This window comes from Nerophis lumbriciformis, linkage group LG15, assembly GCF_033978685.3.
Source record: "Nerophis lumbriciformis linkage group LG15, RoL_Nlum_v2.1, whole genome shotgun sequence".
Classification (NCBI taxonomy): domain Eukaryota; kingdom Metazoa; phylum Chordata; class Actinopteri; order Syngnathiformes; family Syngnathidae; genus Nerophis; species Nerophis lumbriciformis.
In genome coordinates this window covers 11365807-11383423 of record NC_084562.2, presented here as the reverse complement: position 1 = coordinate 11383423, position 17617 = coordinate 11365807, and the positions used below count along the sequence as shown (strand labels likewise).

Here is a 17617-nt window from a genome sequence, read left to right as displayed (position 1 = left end):
ATTTTCTATATCGCACAGAGACAAACCCGCAATATATCGAGTATATTCGATATATCGCCCAGTCCTAGTGGGAATAAATTGATGGAGTGAATCACTATTTTTGTCTCTGTGGGGGAGGTGAGGCGGCTATCACACACACACACACACACACACACACACACTACAATGCGTCATATTTTCTCCTGGTGATGAGACGAGTAACCCCGGATTTCTACTGGATGCGTAGCAGAGCCAATACTAGAGGTGGGAATCTTTGGGCACCTCACGATTCTATTACAAGTCGGGCTACTAATCAGTGGAAAAAAATATTATTTATGCATCTTTAATTGTTTGTTGTATATTATTATTTTATTGTATATTGATAACTGTATACTGTATTCATATTTTGTTAATATTTAATTATTGATAATATGTATCAAAGGTTCCTCCTTTGCTTACTCACTGACTTATGCAGCATTGTGTAATTTCCGATTTTTGGATGTTGGTGCGCACAGCATTGATATACATATGGAAGGCTAGAAACATGAGAATTGTAACTGCCTGCTAAGTGAAAAAATTAAAGTCCGTACTTGGCGAGCAGGCATCCTTGATTAAAATTTCTTGCCTTCTAAAACAACAATGTTCGAACGCTTTGCTCCCAGTCGCCATAAACTTGCGGCTCTTGCGGTTATTTACCGCATTAATAAAAACCGTGATGTCGATTCGATTGCGATTAATCGTGCAGCCCTCACACATATTAGATGCATGGTTTGTGTTGTCAACAACTCTACTATTAGCTGAAACATCCAGGCCTGTGCACTTGGAGTCTTCTAAGACAGGTTCTTGCTCGTAAATAATGTGTCCTTGGCAGTCACAAACACCCTAGTTTATGGCGAGCTCCTCGTATATCTTGTTTCGCAGATTGCACGGGACTTCAATCCTAACTGGATGAGTGCTGTGGAAATCCTGGATGATGACAACTTCCTTGGGGCAGAGAACGCCTTTAATCTGTTTGTATGCCAGAAAGACAGGTGAGGAACCCAATAGGACACAATGATACACATCCATTTTTTTATCTACTTCACATTGGCACTATAACCAATATGAGTGATGTAAAAGAGTATAAAACATGATTTGGGTTACGCCATCACTTGTTATCTACCTAATACATCCAGTTGGATCACTGTCTTAGTGACCTTTTTTTGTGTCACATCTCTCTTGCTGTTGCTTTCTCTGCTACCCCTCACATCGTTATCCATTTCCTCTGCTATTTTCTGACCTTTACAAAAGCCTCTGACGTCTCTGGTCTTCATGTTTTTCTTCACATTAATCAATCACCTCGGCATACCTGAGACAACGTCTATTCTTGCTTTTGGCATCTTGGTCTTTTCCCTTCATTGAAATTCTCCTTTTTCCCTCTGCACCTTTTCCAACATGGCTGTTCTATAATGACTCTGATTGGAAAAAGAAAAACCTCTTTCTTCCAGTGCGGCCACCACAGACGAGGAGCGTCAGCACCTCCAAGAAGTGGGGCTCTTCCACCTCGGAGAATTTGTTAATGTCTTCTGCCACGGTTCGCTGGTACTGCAGAATCTGGGCGAGAGTTCCACGCCCACCCAAGGGTCTGTCCTCTTTGGCACGGTCAATGGCATGATTGGTAGGCACAGTCACACATACACACATCAGTTCAACAGAAGTTGTCTTTTTGTCACATTCCAATGATTAGGAGAGGCCAGATAACGTGACTGGGGGTCATGTATGAGGTTTTGAACACGGTCACGAGATGGCACGTTTCCCAATGTGAACATCTCAGTAACTATTACGGTACCTATATATTTTACCAGAGATAAAACATTTACAAAGAGCAGTTTCAAACATAGAAGATGCAGTGTCACTGTGTTTTAAGAATTCTTGAGGTTAAAAAAATGTGTATTAAAATTACATGATACAGGTTTGCTGTTGGGTTGTAATAATTGATCGATTTATATTCCTAACTTTCAACTACCGGTATATGGATCTGTACTCGGCAATTCGGCCTTCCGAAAAAATTGGTATCGATCCAACATCGCTTTAAAAGGCAATATATCGATTGTATCGATACTAGGAAAAAGAAAATGCCAGACTTAAGAACGGCAGATTTTATATGAGGTTTAGCACTTTAAAGGGGAACATTATCACAATTTCAGAAGGGTTAAAACCATTAAAAATCAGTTCCCAGTGGCTTATTTTATTTTTCGAAGTTTTTTTCAAAATTTTACTCATCACGCAGTATCCCTAAAAAAAGCTTCAAAGAGCCTGATTTTAACCATCGTTATATACACCCGTCCATTTTCCTGTGACGTCACACAGTGATGCCAATACAAACAAACATGGCGGATAGAACAGCAAGATATAGCGACATTAGCTCGGATTCAGACTCGGATTTTAGCGGCTTAAGCGATTCAACAGATTACGCATGTATTGAAACAGATGGTTGTAGTGTGGAGGCAAGTAGCGAAAACGAAATTGAAGAAGAAACTGAAGCTATTGAGCCATATCGGTTTGAACCGTATGCAAGCGAAACCGACGAAAACGACACGACAGCCAGCGGCACGGGAGAAAGCGAGGACGAATTCGGCAATTGCCTTCTAACCAACGATTGGTATGTGTTTGTTTGGCATTAAAGGAAACTAACAACTATGAACTAGGTTTACAGCATATGAAATACATTTGGCAACAACATGCACTTTGAGAGTGCAGACAGCCCAGTTTTCATCAATTAATATATTCTGTAGACATACCCTCATCCGCGCTCTTTTCCTGAAAGCTGATCTGTCCAGTCCAGTTGGAAATGCATCTGCTTTGAGTGTCGCAGGATATCCACACATTCTTGCCATCTCTGTCGTAGCATAGCTTTCGTCGGTAAAGTGTGCGGAACAAACGTCCAATTTCTTGCCACTTTCGCATCTTTGGGCCACTTGTGTAACTTGAATCCGTCCCTTTTCGTGTTGTTACACCCTCCGACAACACACCGACGAGGCATGATGTCTCCAAGGTACGGAAAACAGTCGGAAAAAACGGAAAATAACAGAGCTGATTTGACACGGTGTTTGTAATGTGTTTGAGAAAATGGCGGATTGCTTCCCGATGAGAGAGCGAATAAGAGAAAGGCGTTTAATTCGCCAAAATTCACTCATTTACAGTTCGAAAATCGGTTAAAAAAAAAAAAGGTCTTTTTTCTGCAACATCAAGGTATATATTGACGCTTACATAGGTCTGGTGATAATCTTCCCCTTTAATGATAAGGACGTTAAACTTTACTCAAGTCTGTCTGCCCGTCTGTGGCAAATACTTTCGGTTGCCGAGAAAGGTCATACCAAATGCAAATGCCACAAGACAATATCATTATTTTACTACAGCTACAGCACGATTGCGAAGCCACACCAAATAAAAACGTCAAAACACACTAATGCTAAGCCACAACACAACTTTATGCCACAAAGGATGCAATGGACAAAACGGAAATGACAGCGTAGCAAGTTCGTCGACAGACCAGATTGAGACTGAAGTTTAAAAACAGTGTAATAAAGCATAATATATTAGTATTATTGGAAAAAGTAAAAAAATAAGTTATCTATGACTGAAAAAGTGGTCACACTTTACTTACTTTTCCAACTTCATTCATTCATTTACACCCTTTGCCTTTTGGTTGGTTTGTCGGTGAAACTTGTCCGCTGTCACTTCCCTTACGTCTTTATGATGTCCTGTAAAACATAACTACACAAAAAACGTATTCTTAATTTAGGCCGTATTTCTTGTAAAGGATAAAAACAAATATAGAAGCTTGACAAATCGGAAGCTAAAAACCAGTAGTATTGGATATACAGTGGAAAAATTCACAATCTCACCAAGTATATATTTCTACTTTCTAGTCAAAATATGTAAACAAACTTAATATAAGTCACAATCCCCTGAATAGTCATTTTTCAGTGAGACACAACTTGTTTTTAGGCAATAGATCTTTACCTCATCACTAGGTTGTTATAAGACACACAACTTAACAATACTAAAAAGTACATCCAGTAATACATTTTAGTTGTTAATATCCTATTTTAAGAAATCTTACCATTGGCAGATTTTTTTTGCTCATTACAAATTATATAAATTAATAAAAAATAAAATAAAATATTTATATAAATAAAATTAGATAGAAGACCTCAACTTTATATGATAAGGAGCTCACCTGCTGAAAATATGCTCTAAAAAGTTTATGGGAAAAAAATGGATATGTTGAAGCTGTGCAATTGAAGCTGAATGTAGCAAGTGACGACTGTAATTTAGAAAATTAACATTTAATTTGGCTAGAGAAAGCACAACCTCTGTTTATATCAACTTTGATTAGCACATATGAAAGGACTTGTAACCAGGTTGTTTATTATCAACACCTTGTTTCCAAGGAAGGTTTTAACAGGAAATAAGAACCGTCTTTGTTCTTTGTTGCCACGGTTTGTTTGGAAGAAAAATAACCCTGTTAGCCTTATCGTTTCTGGAGACTGTGATGTATCTGATGTTTCTGAGAAAAGGGCGAAGGCCAAAGGAGCTAACAAACAAGTTCACACACCGAAGTAAACTTGCCTTGTTTTTTACCCCCAAAAGTGGATACCAGATGATCTATAGATCAAACTGAATTATTTAGAGCATCTTCATATATAAAGTAGTGTTACTTTGCTACATTCGGTGTTGTTTAGCTCAACATCTATTGTGTTTTATGATTAAAAAAGACTGCACTGTGAAAACAAATCAAAGTCAGATAAACTGTAAAGATCTAAAATAGCCCAAGGCAAAGTGAAAGACCTTAAGGAAATAGACGAGTATTGAAGATGGCATCATCTCGACTACAAGGAAATAAGACACAACTTACAAAGATTTGATGCAACTTCAAATCAAGTCTCGCAACACTATCCTAAAAACATAAGATGTGCAACATTATTACATTTAATTTATTGATCATCACCAATACTTCATTGCTGAATTTATAAACATAACTTACTTATAAATTGTACAATTCATTCCAAATGTTTTTTTTTTTTACTCCAATAGGTAAATAATTTAAATGTCTGCATTTCTTATTTTTTGTCCACTGTCTTTATTTTAATGTATTAGCTTTTTTACTTACCGGTACTTATTTTTGATTTATTAGAAACAATTTCTACTTTCTTTTTTAACTCCTGTTATTTCAGTAATATTTTATTATTTTCAATACCTTCATTTCTTTAAAAAAAAAAAACGTAAGCAGAATCAATAGTGAAAGTGTCAAATTATAAAAGGTATGGTGTGAATGAATTATTAGTTATTGATATGTAGAACAGGTAGTATTAAATAAGCTCTATTCTAACCCCTTTTCAGACATGTTGAATTATTGAAATATAACTAAGTGATGTTGCTTAGTGTAACTTGTTAATAAGAATGTCTGAAACCCATACCTAAATATATGAAATCAAGGTAAAAAAAAATGTTTTTTTTGGTGTGTGATATCCAAGTTGTCACAAAACAAGTTGTGTTTTTGTGTTTGTGTGTACACACACACATTACATACGATATATATATACACATACACATACATATATACTAACACATATGTGTGTCTGTTAATAATGTATATAAATGACATATATTTCAATGCAGATTGTTTCCAGCGTATACAAATAATGGACCCTTTTTTTTTTGGTAAATTTGTGCTTTCTCCCCCCTGCTGAGGAGAGAGATTGTGTCGTATCCTCAAAGCCTTGCCGCTGTAAAATGTAGCACAATCAAAATCAATTATTTAATGTTGTGAAATAATGTTACTTTTCTCTCAACACAAAGTAGCTCTAGCATACAAGCATGAAACTTGCATTATGAGAGACGCCGTCACTAATGATCTTTTTACTTATTTAGTAGGTGTTTGAGTTCCGTTACATGACAAGCCCAGATTATGTTTTTCTCTCTTGGTCAAAACCTCACTGAAATACTCAGGGTTAGGTTTACTTACTTCTCTAAATATGTTTTCTATTCTTGAATGTTTGTGTGTGTTAGGACTGGTGACCTCCCTGTCTGAGAGTTGGTACAGCCTTCTCCTGGACCTTCAGAACCGCCTCAACAAAGTCATCAAGAGTGTGGGCAAGATTGAGCATAGTTTATATCCTTCTTTTGTGGTCACAATCTGTTGAAAGGAAATGAGCCTGAAATTGTTTGTTGTTGCTCACTATTTAGATTACAGTAGATCTCCAATCTCCCACTTAGGACCATCCACAAATAGCAAATAAATGACCATGAAATATAATTTTTTGACATACTCGAATAAAGCCGGGAGGATTCTCAATCAAGGCTCTGCCATACTTTACGCCGGCTCGCTTCTCCCCCTCCATAAACCATCCAGCTAACTTGATATTACACATGCAATAAACGCGACTGTTAATTATATACATATAGATAGATATAAAATCTCAACAGTTGCAATAAACACGTCTGTTAATATGTATTTCTATATTATAAACAGTTGTGTTTATTGCAACTGTTATATGTATATACACATATATGTACACATATATATATATATATATATATATACTGTATATGTACATATATATATATATATATATATATATATACTATATATATATATATATATATATATATATATATATATCACAGTCTAAATGCATAGGAGCCCAATCAAAGTTTAAGCCATAAATATGCTTTACACCCAGGGATGTCCGAACTTTTTCCATCGAGCGCCGCATACTGGAGTATTTAAGGATGCAAGGGCCATTTTGATACATTTTGTACATCAAAGATACTAAAACCAGTTCAATGTAGGTCAATATATGGCAAACTATCAGAACAAAACATCCACATTTTAGGTTTGTGTTATAGGTAACAAAGCAAATTAGATCAATTAATAGGGGTGCACAAAAAATTTAATTATTTTTCATCCCGATTCTAAATCGATTCATAATTTTAAAAAATCTAATGAAAAAACAAGCAATGTAAATATGTATTAATCTATTAAATATGAATAAATATATAAAAAAAACAGGTTTTAAGCCATCTCCCTGCAACCAGAATGAGCTTTTCTTACCTGTAACCTGTTTCTAAAAACTTTCATTATAATAATTATACACATTATACATCGCGGGAATCTGTTTGAATCGATTCTTAATCGAATCGTCACCCCATAAATCAGAATCTGATCAAATCGTTAGGTGCCAAAATAATAAATAATTCTTTTTTTTAAGGATAATTGCAATTTTTAAAATGGTTTTATTCATCATCTTCTCGGCACAAGCGGTAGAAAATGGATCTTCTCGTAATTTTACCTAAGAATCGTGCTCTAAAATTAACATGGCTTTGCGCGTCTATCCCCCTTGAGATATTACATTTATTTTTATCATTATTATTTACAAATGATATCATACTGCCAACTAAATTTTTTAAAGGCTTTGGCACATCCACTAACTTACCATATCTTGCAAGAAATGTGTAGACATGATCATGACAGGACATGTGGGAATCATATATAATTGTCAGCCAATTTGTTTTTTGGTATAGAATTTGGCCAGTTTCATTTTTTCTTAGTTTTTTTGTGAAATGTTCTAGTCCGAGACCTGTTTATTTTGTCTTTAGATGTGTCGCGGACCAATAGAAAAAAACAAGCAGCGGACGGCAAAAGGGCCCACGAGCCGCGCTTTGTGCACCCCTGCCTTACATATTTATTCAACACATTTTAAATGATACAATGAATAGGTACTCACTGTTAAGGAATGATAATGAAAACTGATAGATAGTAGAGATTTTTTAACTGATTAAACTTTACCGTAGTCGTGTCCCAGTCTTTACATGACTCTTGTGAAAGATTCCTTCAAAAGCGATGAACGCTCAGGGAGAAACAATTACATTTCCATTTTCCTTGTTACACACATGCAGGAGTTGCATGAATTCCAGGACGGTGCATTTCTTGTTAGAACACCGGCTCGAATTTGAGAGCAAGCTGCAACGAATGCGCCGTCTATCTACAGTGCGAAGCCGCTTTTAAGTTACCAATTCTCACTATAATGGTGGAAATAGTTTTTTTCAGGTAACACTATCACTGGTGTATTAGAGGAAAAGGAATGGCTAAGCATTTTACAAACACCAAGCAGGACACAAAAAGCTAACCGCTAAAGCTACAATGTTAAGTAGGGATAATTGGTCCTCGTATAGTATCAGTTAGGGCTGGGCGATATGGACGAAAAAGTATATCTCGATATATTTTTACTTAAACTCGATATTCGATATATATCTCGATATATTTTCCGGTGAAAGTATACATATAAAGATATTCACTTTTGAGCGAAATTCACTGAAATTGAAGTGAATGACAACTGTACTGTAAACACTTTTATTAACCCAGTTAGTCAAGATGGTTATTAACAGCACAGAAAATAAACTGTTTAAGTAGCGTAGAATTACGTAACATAAATAAAATAGAAAAATATTCTTTCTACGAAAAAAAAAATAACATAGATGTTCAAATAATACATTTTTGCCAGCATTTCTCGTGCAAAATATCCTCGGCTTGGCAACTGGAGAACAGTTTGAATTTGGGCTTACATGGTAAGCAACTCAAATAAATGTTTAATCCAGACGCATACATTTGTCCAAATGGGACCAAGTAGACGCATTGGACGTGGTCTACATAGCTAAAAGAAAAATCTAAAGAAGAGAATCCCTCTGCCATTTTCCACTAGTTTTTTAATATATAAATCTCTTTTCTCTCCTACAACTGGTCGTCTTTTGGGATGTCTGTTGTGATTTCCCTTCCTCCTGGTTCCATGACCCGCCCTATTTTTCCTCTGATTGGCCTAATCTCAACCAATCGTTACTCATCATAGTAAACAACCAACCAATCATGGATGTTCTTATACGTGCAAGCACGTCTTGGAAGGAAGAAGAGGAGGGCTTTAGTAGTCCATGAGAGGGAGTGAGGAGCGGGGGAAAACACGGAACACAACAAATAAGCGCCGTTTGGTCATTTTAACATGAAATAAATTATATTGATATTACGATATTTTCTTATTTCATATCTTGTTTATAAATATATCAATATATCTTACAAACTCGATATATTGTCCAGCCTTAGTATCAGTATATTAACAACTTAAAGTAATTAGATGGGTTTTTCTTGTTCTTATTACAAAAATCATTTTTGTTTGTTATAGTGGGTAGTGATGGTACACGGCTCCAGAAGCGGCTTGGTCATTTTAGCTAGCTGTCGGAAAAGGCGTTGCTCCAATTCGCGTCTACTAAATCCTCACTTTGTGTGTGGCCGTATTGTTACGAGGTAAGACTGTAGAAGTTGGTGTGTCCGAAACCACACAGGGCGTTGCCATCTTGCACTGACGTCACATTGTTGCTGTATTGCGTGCTATTATGCTTTGTTAATACACATTTATAGATTACCGACTTTGAATGATTGAGACGTATTTATTCCGAAAAATAACATTTTCAGTGACAAAAATGGGGGGACGGGAGATATACATTATTTTTGGACCAAATCGAATCGGGTTCCACTGTATTTCCTAAGCAGTCGTTGGTAATATCAGCAGCTATCCCTCGCCATAGGACAGGTTTAGTAAACCCGAGCTGATTCCGACTTTATTAAACCGTTAAGTACCATCCTCAGGCAGAGCATCAGCCTCGTATTGATTGTCCTTGACATTTTGCACCTGGAGATCCTTCCACACGGAGCGAAAGACGGATCAGGCCACGGGATTCATCGATGGCGATCTGATTGAAAGCTTCCTAGACCTCGGCCGAGCCAAGATGCAGGAGGTCGTCAGCACGCTACAGGTAAGTTGCATTAATTTACACATTTGATAAGGAACTCATTCGTGCAAACACGATATTTTCATCTTAATTATTGTTTTTGTTGGATGCATGCAAGAGTCGTACGAAAGCAAATGCATTTATTGGTAAGCCTGCGCCGATAACAAATCTTGCTGGACATATAATGTTATATTGACCTACAAATTATTGCCGATAAACAATATTTATGTCAACATTATTTTGAGGCTAAAATAACCACTGATAAAGTTAAAGTACCAATGATTGTCACACACACACTAGGTGTGGTGAAATTATTCTCTGCATTTGACCCATCACCCTTGATCACCCCCTGGGAGGTGAGGGGAGCAGTGGGCAGCAGCGGTGGCTGCGCCCGGGAATCATTTTTGGTGATTTAACCCCCAATTCCATCCCTTGATGCTGAGTGCCAAGCAGGGAGGTAATGGCTCCCATTTTTATAGTCTTTGGTATGACTCGGCCGGGATTTGAACTCACAACCTACCGTTCTCAGGGTGGACACTCTAACCACTCGGCCACTAATAATACATTAAAAAAATATTTTAAGTATAACCTTTCAAATGCAAAAACTTGTATTTCTCGTATATTTTAACTTTGTAATTAGAATGCAAATTTTTGAATATCCAAGTTAAATAAAACAAACAAACAAACATTGAATATAAAATATACTTTGTTGGCAAATGTTTGCACTTCCTGTTGAAAGGACCTTCGTCTGTTTCAACGCAACATTGTGGAGTTTATATCCATCACTTTTTTAGACACTAATGTGTAGGGCTGTGAATCTTTGGGCACCACACGATTCGATTCAATTCCTAGGGGTAACTCTTCGATTCAGAATCGATTCTCGATTCAAAACGATTTTCGATTCTATACTTTTTTTTAAACATTCGATGAGAGAAAATGGATAGATGGATGCCAGTTCTATGATGAACTACATTCCTCCATAAAATAGATAAAGAGCTCTCATCAATTTCTATATTGTTTAAAATAAAATTGGTTTTGTTTAATAAAATGCTTAAAGTCAAATACAAATAAGGCAGCAAGAGAAGTATCCAACACTTTTCTAAAGTAAATCTGTACAGCAGATATGGGCATCTAGAGCAACAATAAGTGGCTGCACAGGACAGATTAAAAAAAATATATACATACAATACAGGCCAACATTTTGGACACATCTTCTCCTTCAATGCGTTTTCTTTATTTTTATGACTATTTACATTGTAGATTGTCACTGAAGGCATCACAACTATGAATGAAAACATGTGGAGTTATGTACTTAACAAAAAAAAGGTGAAATAACTGAAAATATGTTTTATATTGTAGTTTCTTCAAAATAGCCACCCTTCGCTCTGATTACTTTTTCGCACACTCTTAGCATTCTCTCCATGAGCTTCAAGAGGTAGTCACCTGAATTGGTTTTCACTTCACAGGTGTGTTTGAAGCTCATCAAGAGAATGCCAAGAGTGTGCAAAGCAGTAATGAGAGCAAAGGGTGACTATTTTGAAGAAACTAGAATATAAAACATGTTTTCAGTTATTTCATCTTTTTGTCTTAAGTACATAAGTCCACATGTGTTCATTCATAGTTTTGATGTCTTCAGTGACAATCTATAATGTAAATAGTCATGAAAATAAAGAAAACACATTGAATGAGGAGAAGGTGTGTCAAAACGTTTGGCCTGTACTGTATATATATTTTTTTAATCAATTAAGAATCGTTACAAATAAGAATCACAATTAATCTAAAAATAAATAAATGTTTACATCCCTAGTAATGTTTTTATACAAGTTTAGATTGGGGTATGATGCTTTCTAATGGGGAAAGATGTCTCAAAAATGTCTTTTGTTTTCATGTTAGCATTTAAGATCAATCAATCAATGTTCATTTATATAGCCCTAAATCACAAGTGTCTCAAAGGGCTGCACAAGCCACAACAACATCCTCGGTTCAGAGCCCACATAAGGGCAAGGAAAAACTCACAACCCAGTGGGATGTCAATGTGAATGACTATGAGAAACTTTGGAGAGGACCGCAGATGTGGGTGACCCCCCAAACCCTCTAGGGGAGACCGGATGCAATGGACGTCGAGTGGGTCTAGCATAATATTGTGAAAGTCCAGTCCATAGTGGATCTAACATAATAGTGAGAGTCCAGTCCATAGTGGGGCCAGCAGGATACCATCCTGAGCGGAGACGGGTCAGCAGCGCAGAGATGTTCCCAACCGAGCGGTCCACCCCGGGTCCCGACTCTGGGTGGACTTGCAAGATAGCTTGCAAGTTAACATTAATTGGTCTATAAGTTTGTCAAAGTGCCGTTATCAATCACGGTTTTTCGATCATTTTAATTGAACACATATGTAGTAGTCTTACAGAGGTTATCATACTATTTATGTGCATGTAGTACCAAGCCCGCAGCTGCTGAAACTGATGCTAACAGTGACGGCACCTGCAGCCCCCCAACAACGCAAGCAGATGGCAGTTATCGAGGCTAGTGAATTTAACGAGTTAATTTTCATTTATCGTTCCCGTTAATTGGCTTATCTAATATCGACCAAGGCCTACTTACTTATTGGTACTTAAAGGTCGGAAGATCATGTACAGAGTAACATTACAGTCGTCCTGCGTATATCGCGGTTAATGGGTGACTGGAAGTACCGTATTTTTCGGACTATAAGTCGCAGTTTTTTTCATAGTTTGGCCGGGGGTGCGACTTATACTCAGGAGCGACTTATGTGTGAAATTATTTACACATTACCGTAAAATATCAAATAATATTATTTAGCTCATTCACGTAAGAGACTAGACGTATAAGATTTCATGGGATTTAGCGATTAGGAGTGACAGATTGTTTGGTAAACGTATAGCATGTTCTATATGTTATAGTTATTTGAATGACTCTTACCATAATATGTTACGTTAACATACCAGGCACGTTCTCAGTTGGTTATTTATGCCTCATATAACGTACACTTATTCAGCCTCACTATTCTTTATTTATTTTAAATTGCCTTTCAAATGTCTATTCTTGGTGTTGGGTTTTATCAAATAAATTTCCCCAAAAAATGCAACTTATACTCCAGTGTGACTTATATATGTTTTATTTGTTTGTTTTATTATGTTTTTTTCCTTATTTATTATGCATTTTCGGCAGGTGCGACTTATACTACGGTGAGACTTATACTCCGAAAAATACGGTAATCATTCTCGTTCGTAAATCCAATATTTTAATTGTAAGAACATAAAAAAAACAGTTTATAACCTTCTAAATACGTTATTAGAGCCCTCCAGACATGAAATAACGCCCATATTGTCACCTTTACATTTGTTTTAACTAATATAGTAGACATAATAGAAAATGCAAGATATACTGTAATATATATAAGACATACTGGACTGTAATATAGACTCACACAGGCACACTGTTTTTAAAGCACTACCACTAATATGTGAAAATACCAATATTAATAACAGATATTAGTACAACATCAGCAAATAAAACAAGTAATGCATGATACAGGTTTCCATCTAAAATCTCCGATATAAGTGCCGATACATGCAGTCCTGAAGCGTCTTTCTTGTGCAAAGCTGCAGAGCCAGTTAACATCTAAATGTCCTCCAATTAGCACACAAGGTTGGTGTTTTCTTGTATTTTAGTCGAGTCATTTACAAAAAGTAAACATGACAGGCTACTAGGTGCTAGCAGCTACACAACAGCTAAGCGCACAATAGCACATAAGCTAGACATACGTAATACGTATCCCTAATTGAACAACAGTGCAGTCTAAAACACCACATTTGTCAATATAAGCAAATATAACCTTTTTTGGAAAGTGTTGTCACGAGAGATGCTTGATATTGGCTTTCTTACTGTACTGATATTGTCCAGCCCTTCATTTATAATACCTGTATCACCCAATATCAATGTATGCATTAGCTTTTCTCTCAGAGTCTTGTCAGGTCACATCTCGTGTTATAAATTAATGCATTATGCTTCTTTTACATGACATGAATGCCACTAATCAGCTTGTAAATATTGATCGCTGCGCTACCAGAAAGTGAAGAATGAATCCAATTATAACATGAACAATACAATATTAAATACAAAAGCAAACCATACTCAATAGCAATAATGATTTCATCATGTTCTTGGTAGTGGAAGTTCCTGGAGATGTTGGTGGGAAAGTGGCTATTACAGAGAAACCGTGTCACTGTCACCATGCTATTAGAGCAAGAAAAGGCCCAAATAGCGTGGCTAAAAATCAATATAAACAAAGTCGTCCTCGGCTTCAGACGCGCGTGTTTTCCTAATGCCATAACCAGCCTCGGTGAGGTGTATCTCACGTTTGACGGCCCACTGTGTGATGCGGTTCAATTCCAGATCGATGACGGCAGTGGCATGAAGCGTGAAGCCACAGTGGACGAGGTCATTAAGATTGTGGAGGAGCTGACAAGGATCCACTAGCCTTTCACGCCCAGCTGACGACACACACAAGAATGGTCCCCGCGGAGGGATGAATCCGAAAAGAAATGATTTGGTCTTTGCAGAAGTGTAAATAATTATAAATAAAACAACGTGCGCATGCTAGTTGGACATGGAGACCTTGAAGGTGCACCAGAATTGCACTCTTCATTGTTGAGAAGTGTCTCCTGGCGAAGCATAGCATCTAATAAAAAGACCAAAGTGAAAACATTGGTCTGAGTGTGCGTGTGCGTATGTGTGTGCGTATGTGTGTGCGTGTGTAGTATGGAGCAATGTATGGGAAAAAAAAAACAATACGGAAATGTGACCTCTTCCTCACCACCTTTTAGCACATGTGGCAGTTCCAAACCGGTTATCAAGGAATTTACATGCCACAATTTAAATGTAACAGCTTGTTCAAGGGTATTAATAAAGTCTGGTGGAAAACAACAAAAAGAGGACATTAATAGATTTAGAGCTATTTTGTCTTTGTGATGGTTTTTTTGTCCAATAAACTTTGCTTTAGTACTCTTACCTTTTGTGTTTGTCACCATTTATCTTCAACCTTGTGTTTTTTTAGCTGTTACTTTAAACCAGGGGTCGGCAACCCGCGGCTCTTTAGCGCCGCACTAGTGGCTCTCTGGAGCTTTTTCAACAAATGTATGAAAAATGGAAAAAGATGAGGGGAAAAAAATCTATTTTTGTTTTAATATGGTTTCTGTAGGAGGACAAACATGACACAAACCTCCCTAATTGTTACAAAGCACACTGTTTATATTAAACATGCTTCACTGATTTGAGTATTTGGCGAGCGCCGTTTTGTCCTACTAATTTTGGCGTTCCTTGAACTCACCGTAGTTTATTTACATGTATAACTTTCTCCGACTTTCTAGGACGTGTTTTATGCCACTTATTTTTCTGTCTCATTTTGTCTACCAAACTTTTAACGTTGTGCATGAATCCACAAAGGTGAGTTTTGTTGATGTTATTGACTTGTGTGGAGTGCTAATCAGACATATTTGGTCACTGCATGACTGCGAGCTAATCGATGCTAACATTCTATTTAGGCTAGCTATATGTACATATTGCATAATTATGCCTCATTTGTAGCTATATTTGAGGTCATTTAGTTTCCTTTAAGTCCTCTTAATTCAATGTATATCTCATGACACACTATATGTATGTAATATGGCTTTTAATTTTTTGCGGCTCCAGACAGATTTGTTTTTGTATTTTTGGTCCAATAAGGCTCTTTCAACATTTTGGTTTGCCGACCCCTGCTGTAGGAGGACAAACATGACACAAACCTACCTAATTGTTACAAAGCACACTGTTTATATTAAACATGCTTCACTGATTTGAGTATTTGGCGAGCGCCGTTTTGTCCTACTAATATTGGCGGTCCTTGAACTCACTGTAGTTTGTTTACATGTATAACTTTCTCCGACTTTCTAGGACGTGTTTTATGCCACTTATTTTTCTGTCTCATTTTGTCTACCAAACTTTTAAGGTTGTGCATGAAAGGTGAGTTTTGTTGATGTTATTGACTTGTGTGGAGTGCTAATCAGACATATTTGGTCACTGCATTACTGCAAGCTAATCGATGCTAACAGGCTATTTAGGCTAGCTATATGTACATGTTGCATCATTATGCCTCATTTGTAGCTATATTTGAGGTCATTTAGTTTCCTTTAAGTCCTCTTAATTCCATGACACACTATCTGTATGTAATATGGCTTTTCATTTTTTGCGGCTCCAGACAGATTTGTTTTTGTATTTTTGGTCCAATATGATTCTTTCAACATTTTGGGTTGCCGATCCCTGCTTTAAACTATATTACTCAACATTAACCAGCCAGTAATAGATTAGCAAAATTACAACTGGATTAAGCATTTCAAATGTAATACTAACATTCTTTTTTTCCCATTTCAAAACTATTTTCATAATAAGTAATTTGTATTTCCCAGTTTCTGCTTTTTTGTCGTGTGTATTGGTACACTTAAACATGTGCAATTGTTTGCAACATTTTTAATGATGCAAAGTGGCCACAGCCTTAAAACAATCACAGACCTCGCAAATTGGTCCAATCCCTGCAAGACATTTTCACAAATCACATTTGTCCCTGAGTAGCGCAATGTTCTCAGCAAAAGGGAACCATGTGCAATATGTTGCAACATAAATAAAAGTAATTGGTAATACGTTTTTGACACATGCCTATTTCAGTATTAAGGCAGCCTAATCATATAATGGAAAACATTTTTGCTCCATGCTTTGAGTGAGGAAAAAGGGGTGCCATTGAGTGGAAAAATACAAATTAAAAGGTACCGGTACCTTAATTGATATGCTTAGTTTCCTGTCTGAGCTTGTGACATGAAGCACTTGTATCTCAAATCAGCATGTTCCAATGAAATGTATTGCAATCAATTTAATTTGTGCTTGGCCCCCAAAACAGCACAATTGTTTCATGTAACATGATTTCTAGGAAGAAAAAAAATGACTTTTAATTCGGAAATATTGTCTGAAAACATGAATATAATGGTAATAATAATGTACAGCATTTACCTTAGAGAATGGACTTTGAGGGTGTCGGCTTCCAGCAGCTGTTCCTCATTTTCATGGATAAATGTCCACTGTTTAGATATTATCAAATGACTATTATCCATTTCTTCGACTCCGCACTGTCCGTCACACACTCTTTTCCCGTTCCCTTGGTTGGAAGAAAAAGTTATGTTGATCTCTAGCTATAAGCTAGTGCTAGCGAGTGAGACTAGATCATTTTGGAGCAGGTTTTCGCCAACTACCAGTGGAGTGGCTCGTAATTCAAATTTATGCAATTTAAAGTCACGGCAAGTTTATGTATACAGCCTAATGTATACGCGATGCGATACAAATTGCTTTTTAGATGCATAAAATCACAAGAAAAAAAAAGTAAAAAGGAATAGTTGATTCATTGAATTCCCGTACTTTCCAGGCTATAGAGTGCACCGCTATTTAAGCTGCACCCACTATATTTGAGAAGAAATTGATATTTGTACATATATATGTGTATATATATATATATATATATATATATATATATATGTATACATACAAACCCCGTTTCCATATGAGTTGGGAAATTGTGTTAGATGTAAATATAAACGGAATACAATGATTTGCAAATCATTTTCAACCCATATTCAGTTGAATATGCTACAAAGACAACATATTTGATGTTCAAACTGATAAACCTTTTTTTGTTGTTGCAAATAATCATTAACTTTAGAATTTGATGCCAGCAACACGTGACAAAGAAGTTGGGAAAGGTGGCAATAAATAC

General features: G+C 36.6%; 1 protein-coding gene across 1 annotated transcript in view; it reads left to right on the top strand.

The window, feature by feature from the left end:
• ddb1 (damage-specific DNA binding protein 1) overlaps nucleotides 1-14832 on the top strand; it is an 80033-nt gene extending 65201 nt beyond the window's left edge. Inside the window, exons 23-27 of the mRNA XM_061974850.2 lie at nucleotides 901-1010; nucleotides 1467-1636; nucleotides 6034-6136; nucleotides 9705-9828; nucleotides 14218-14832. Of these exons, the coding sequence (XP_061830834.1) occupies nucleotides 901-1010; nucleotides 1467-1636; nucleotides 6034-6136; nucleotides 9705-9828; nucleotides 14218-14301 (591 nt within the window). The 3' untranslated portion in view covers nucleotides 14302-14832. The remainder of the gene's footprint in view (nucleotides 1-900; nucleotides 1011-1466; nucleotides 1637-6033; nucleotides 6137-9704; nucleotides 9829-14217) is intronic.
• Nucleotides 14833-17617: the final 2785 nt, after the last annotated feature.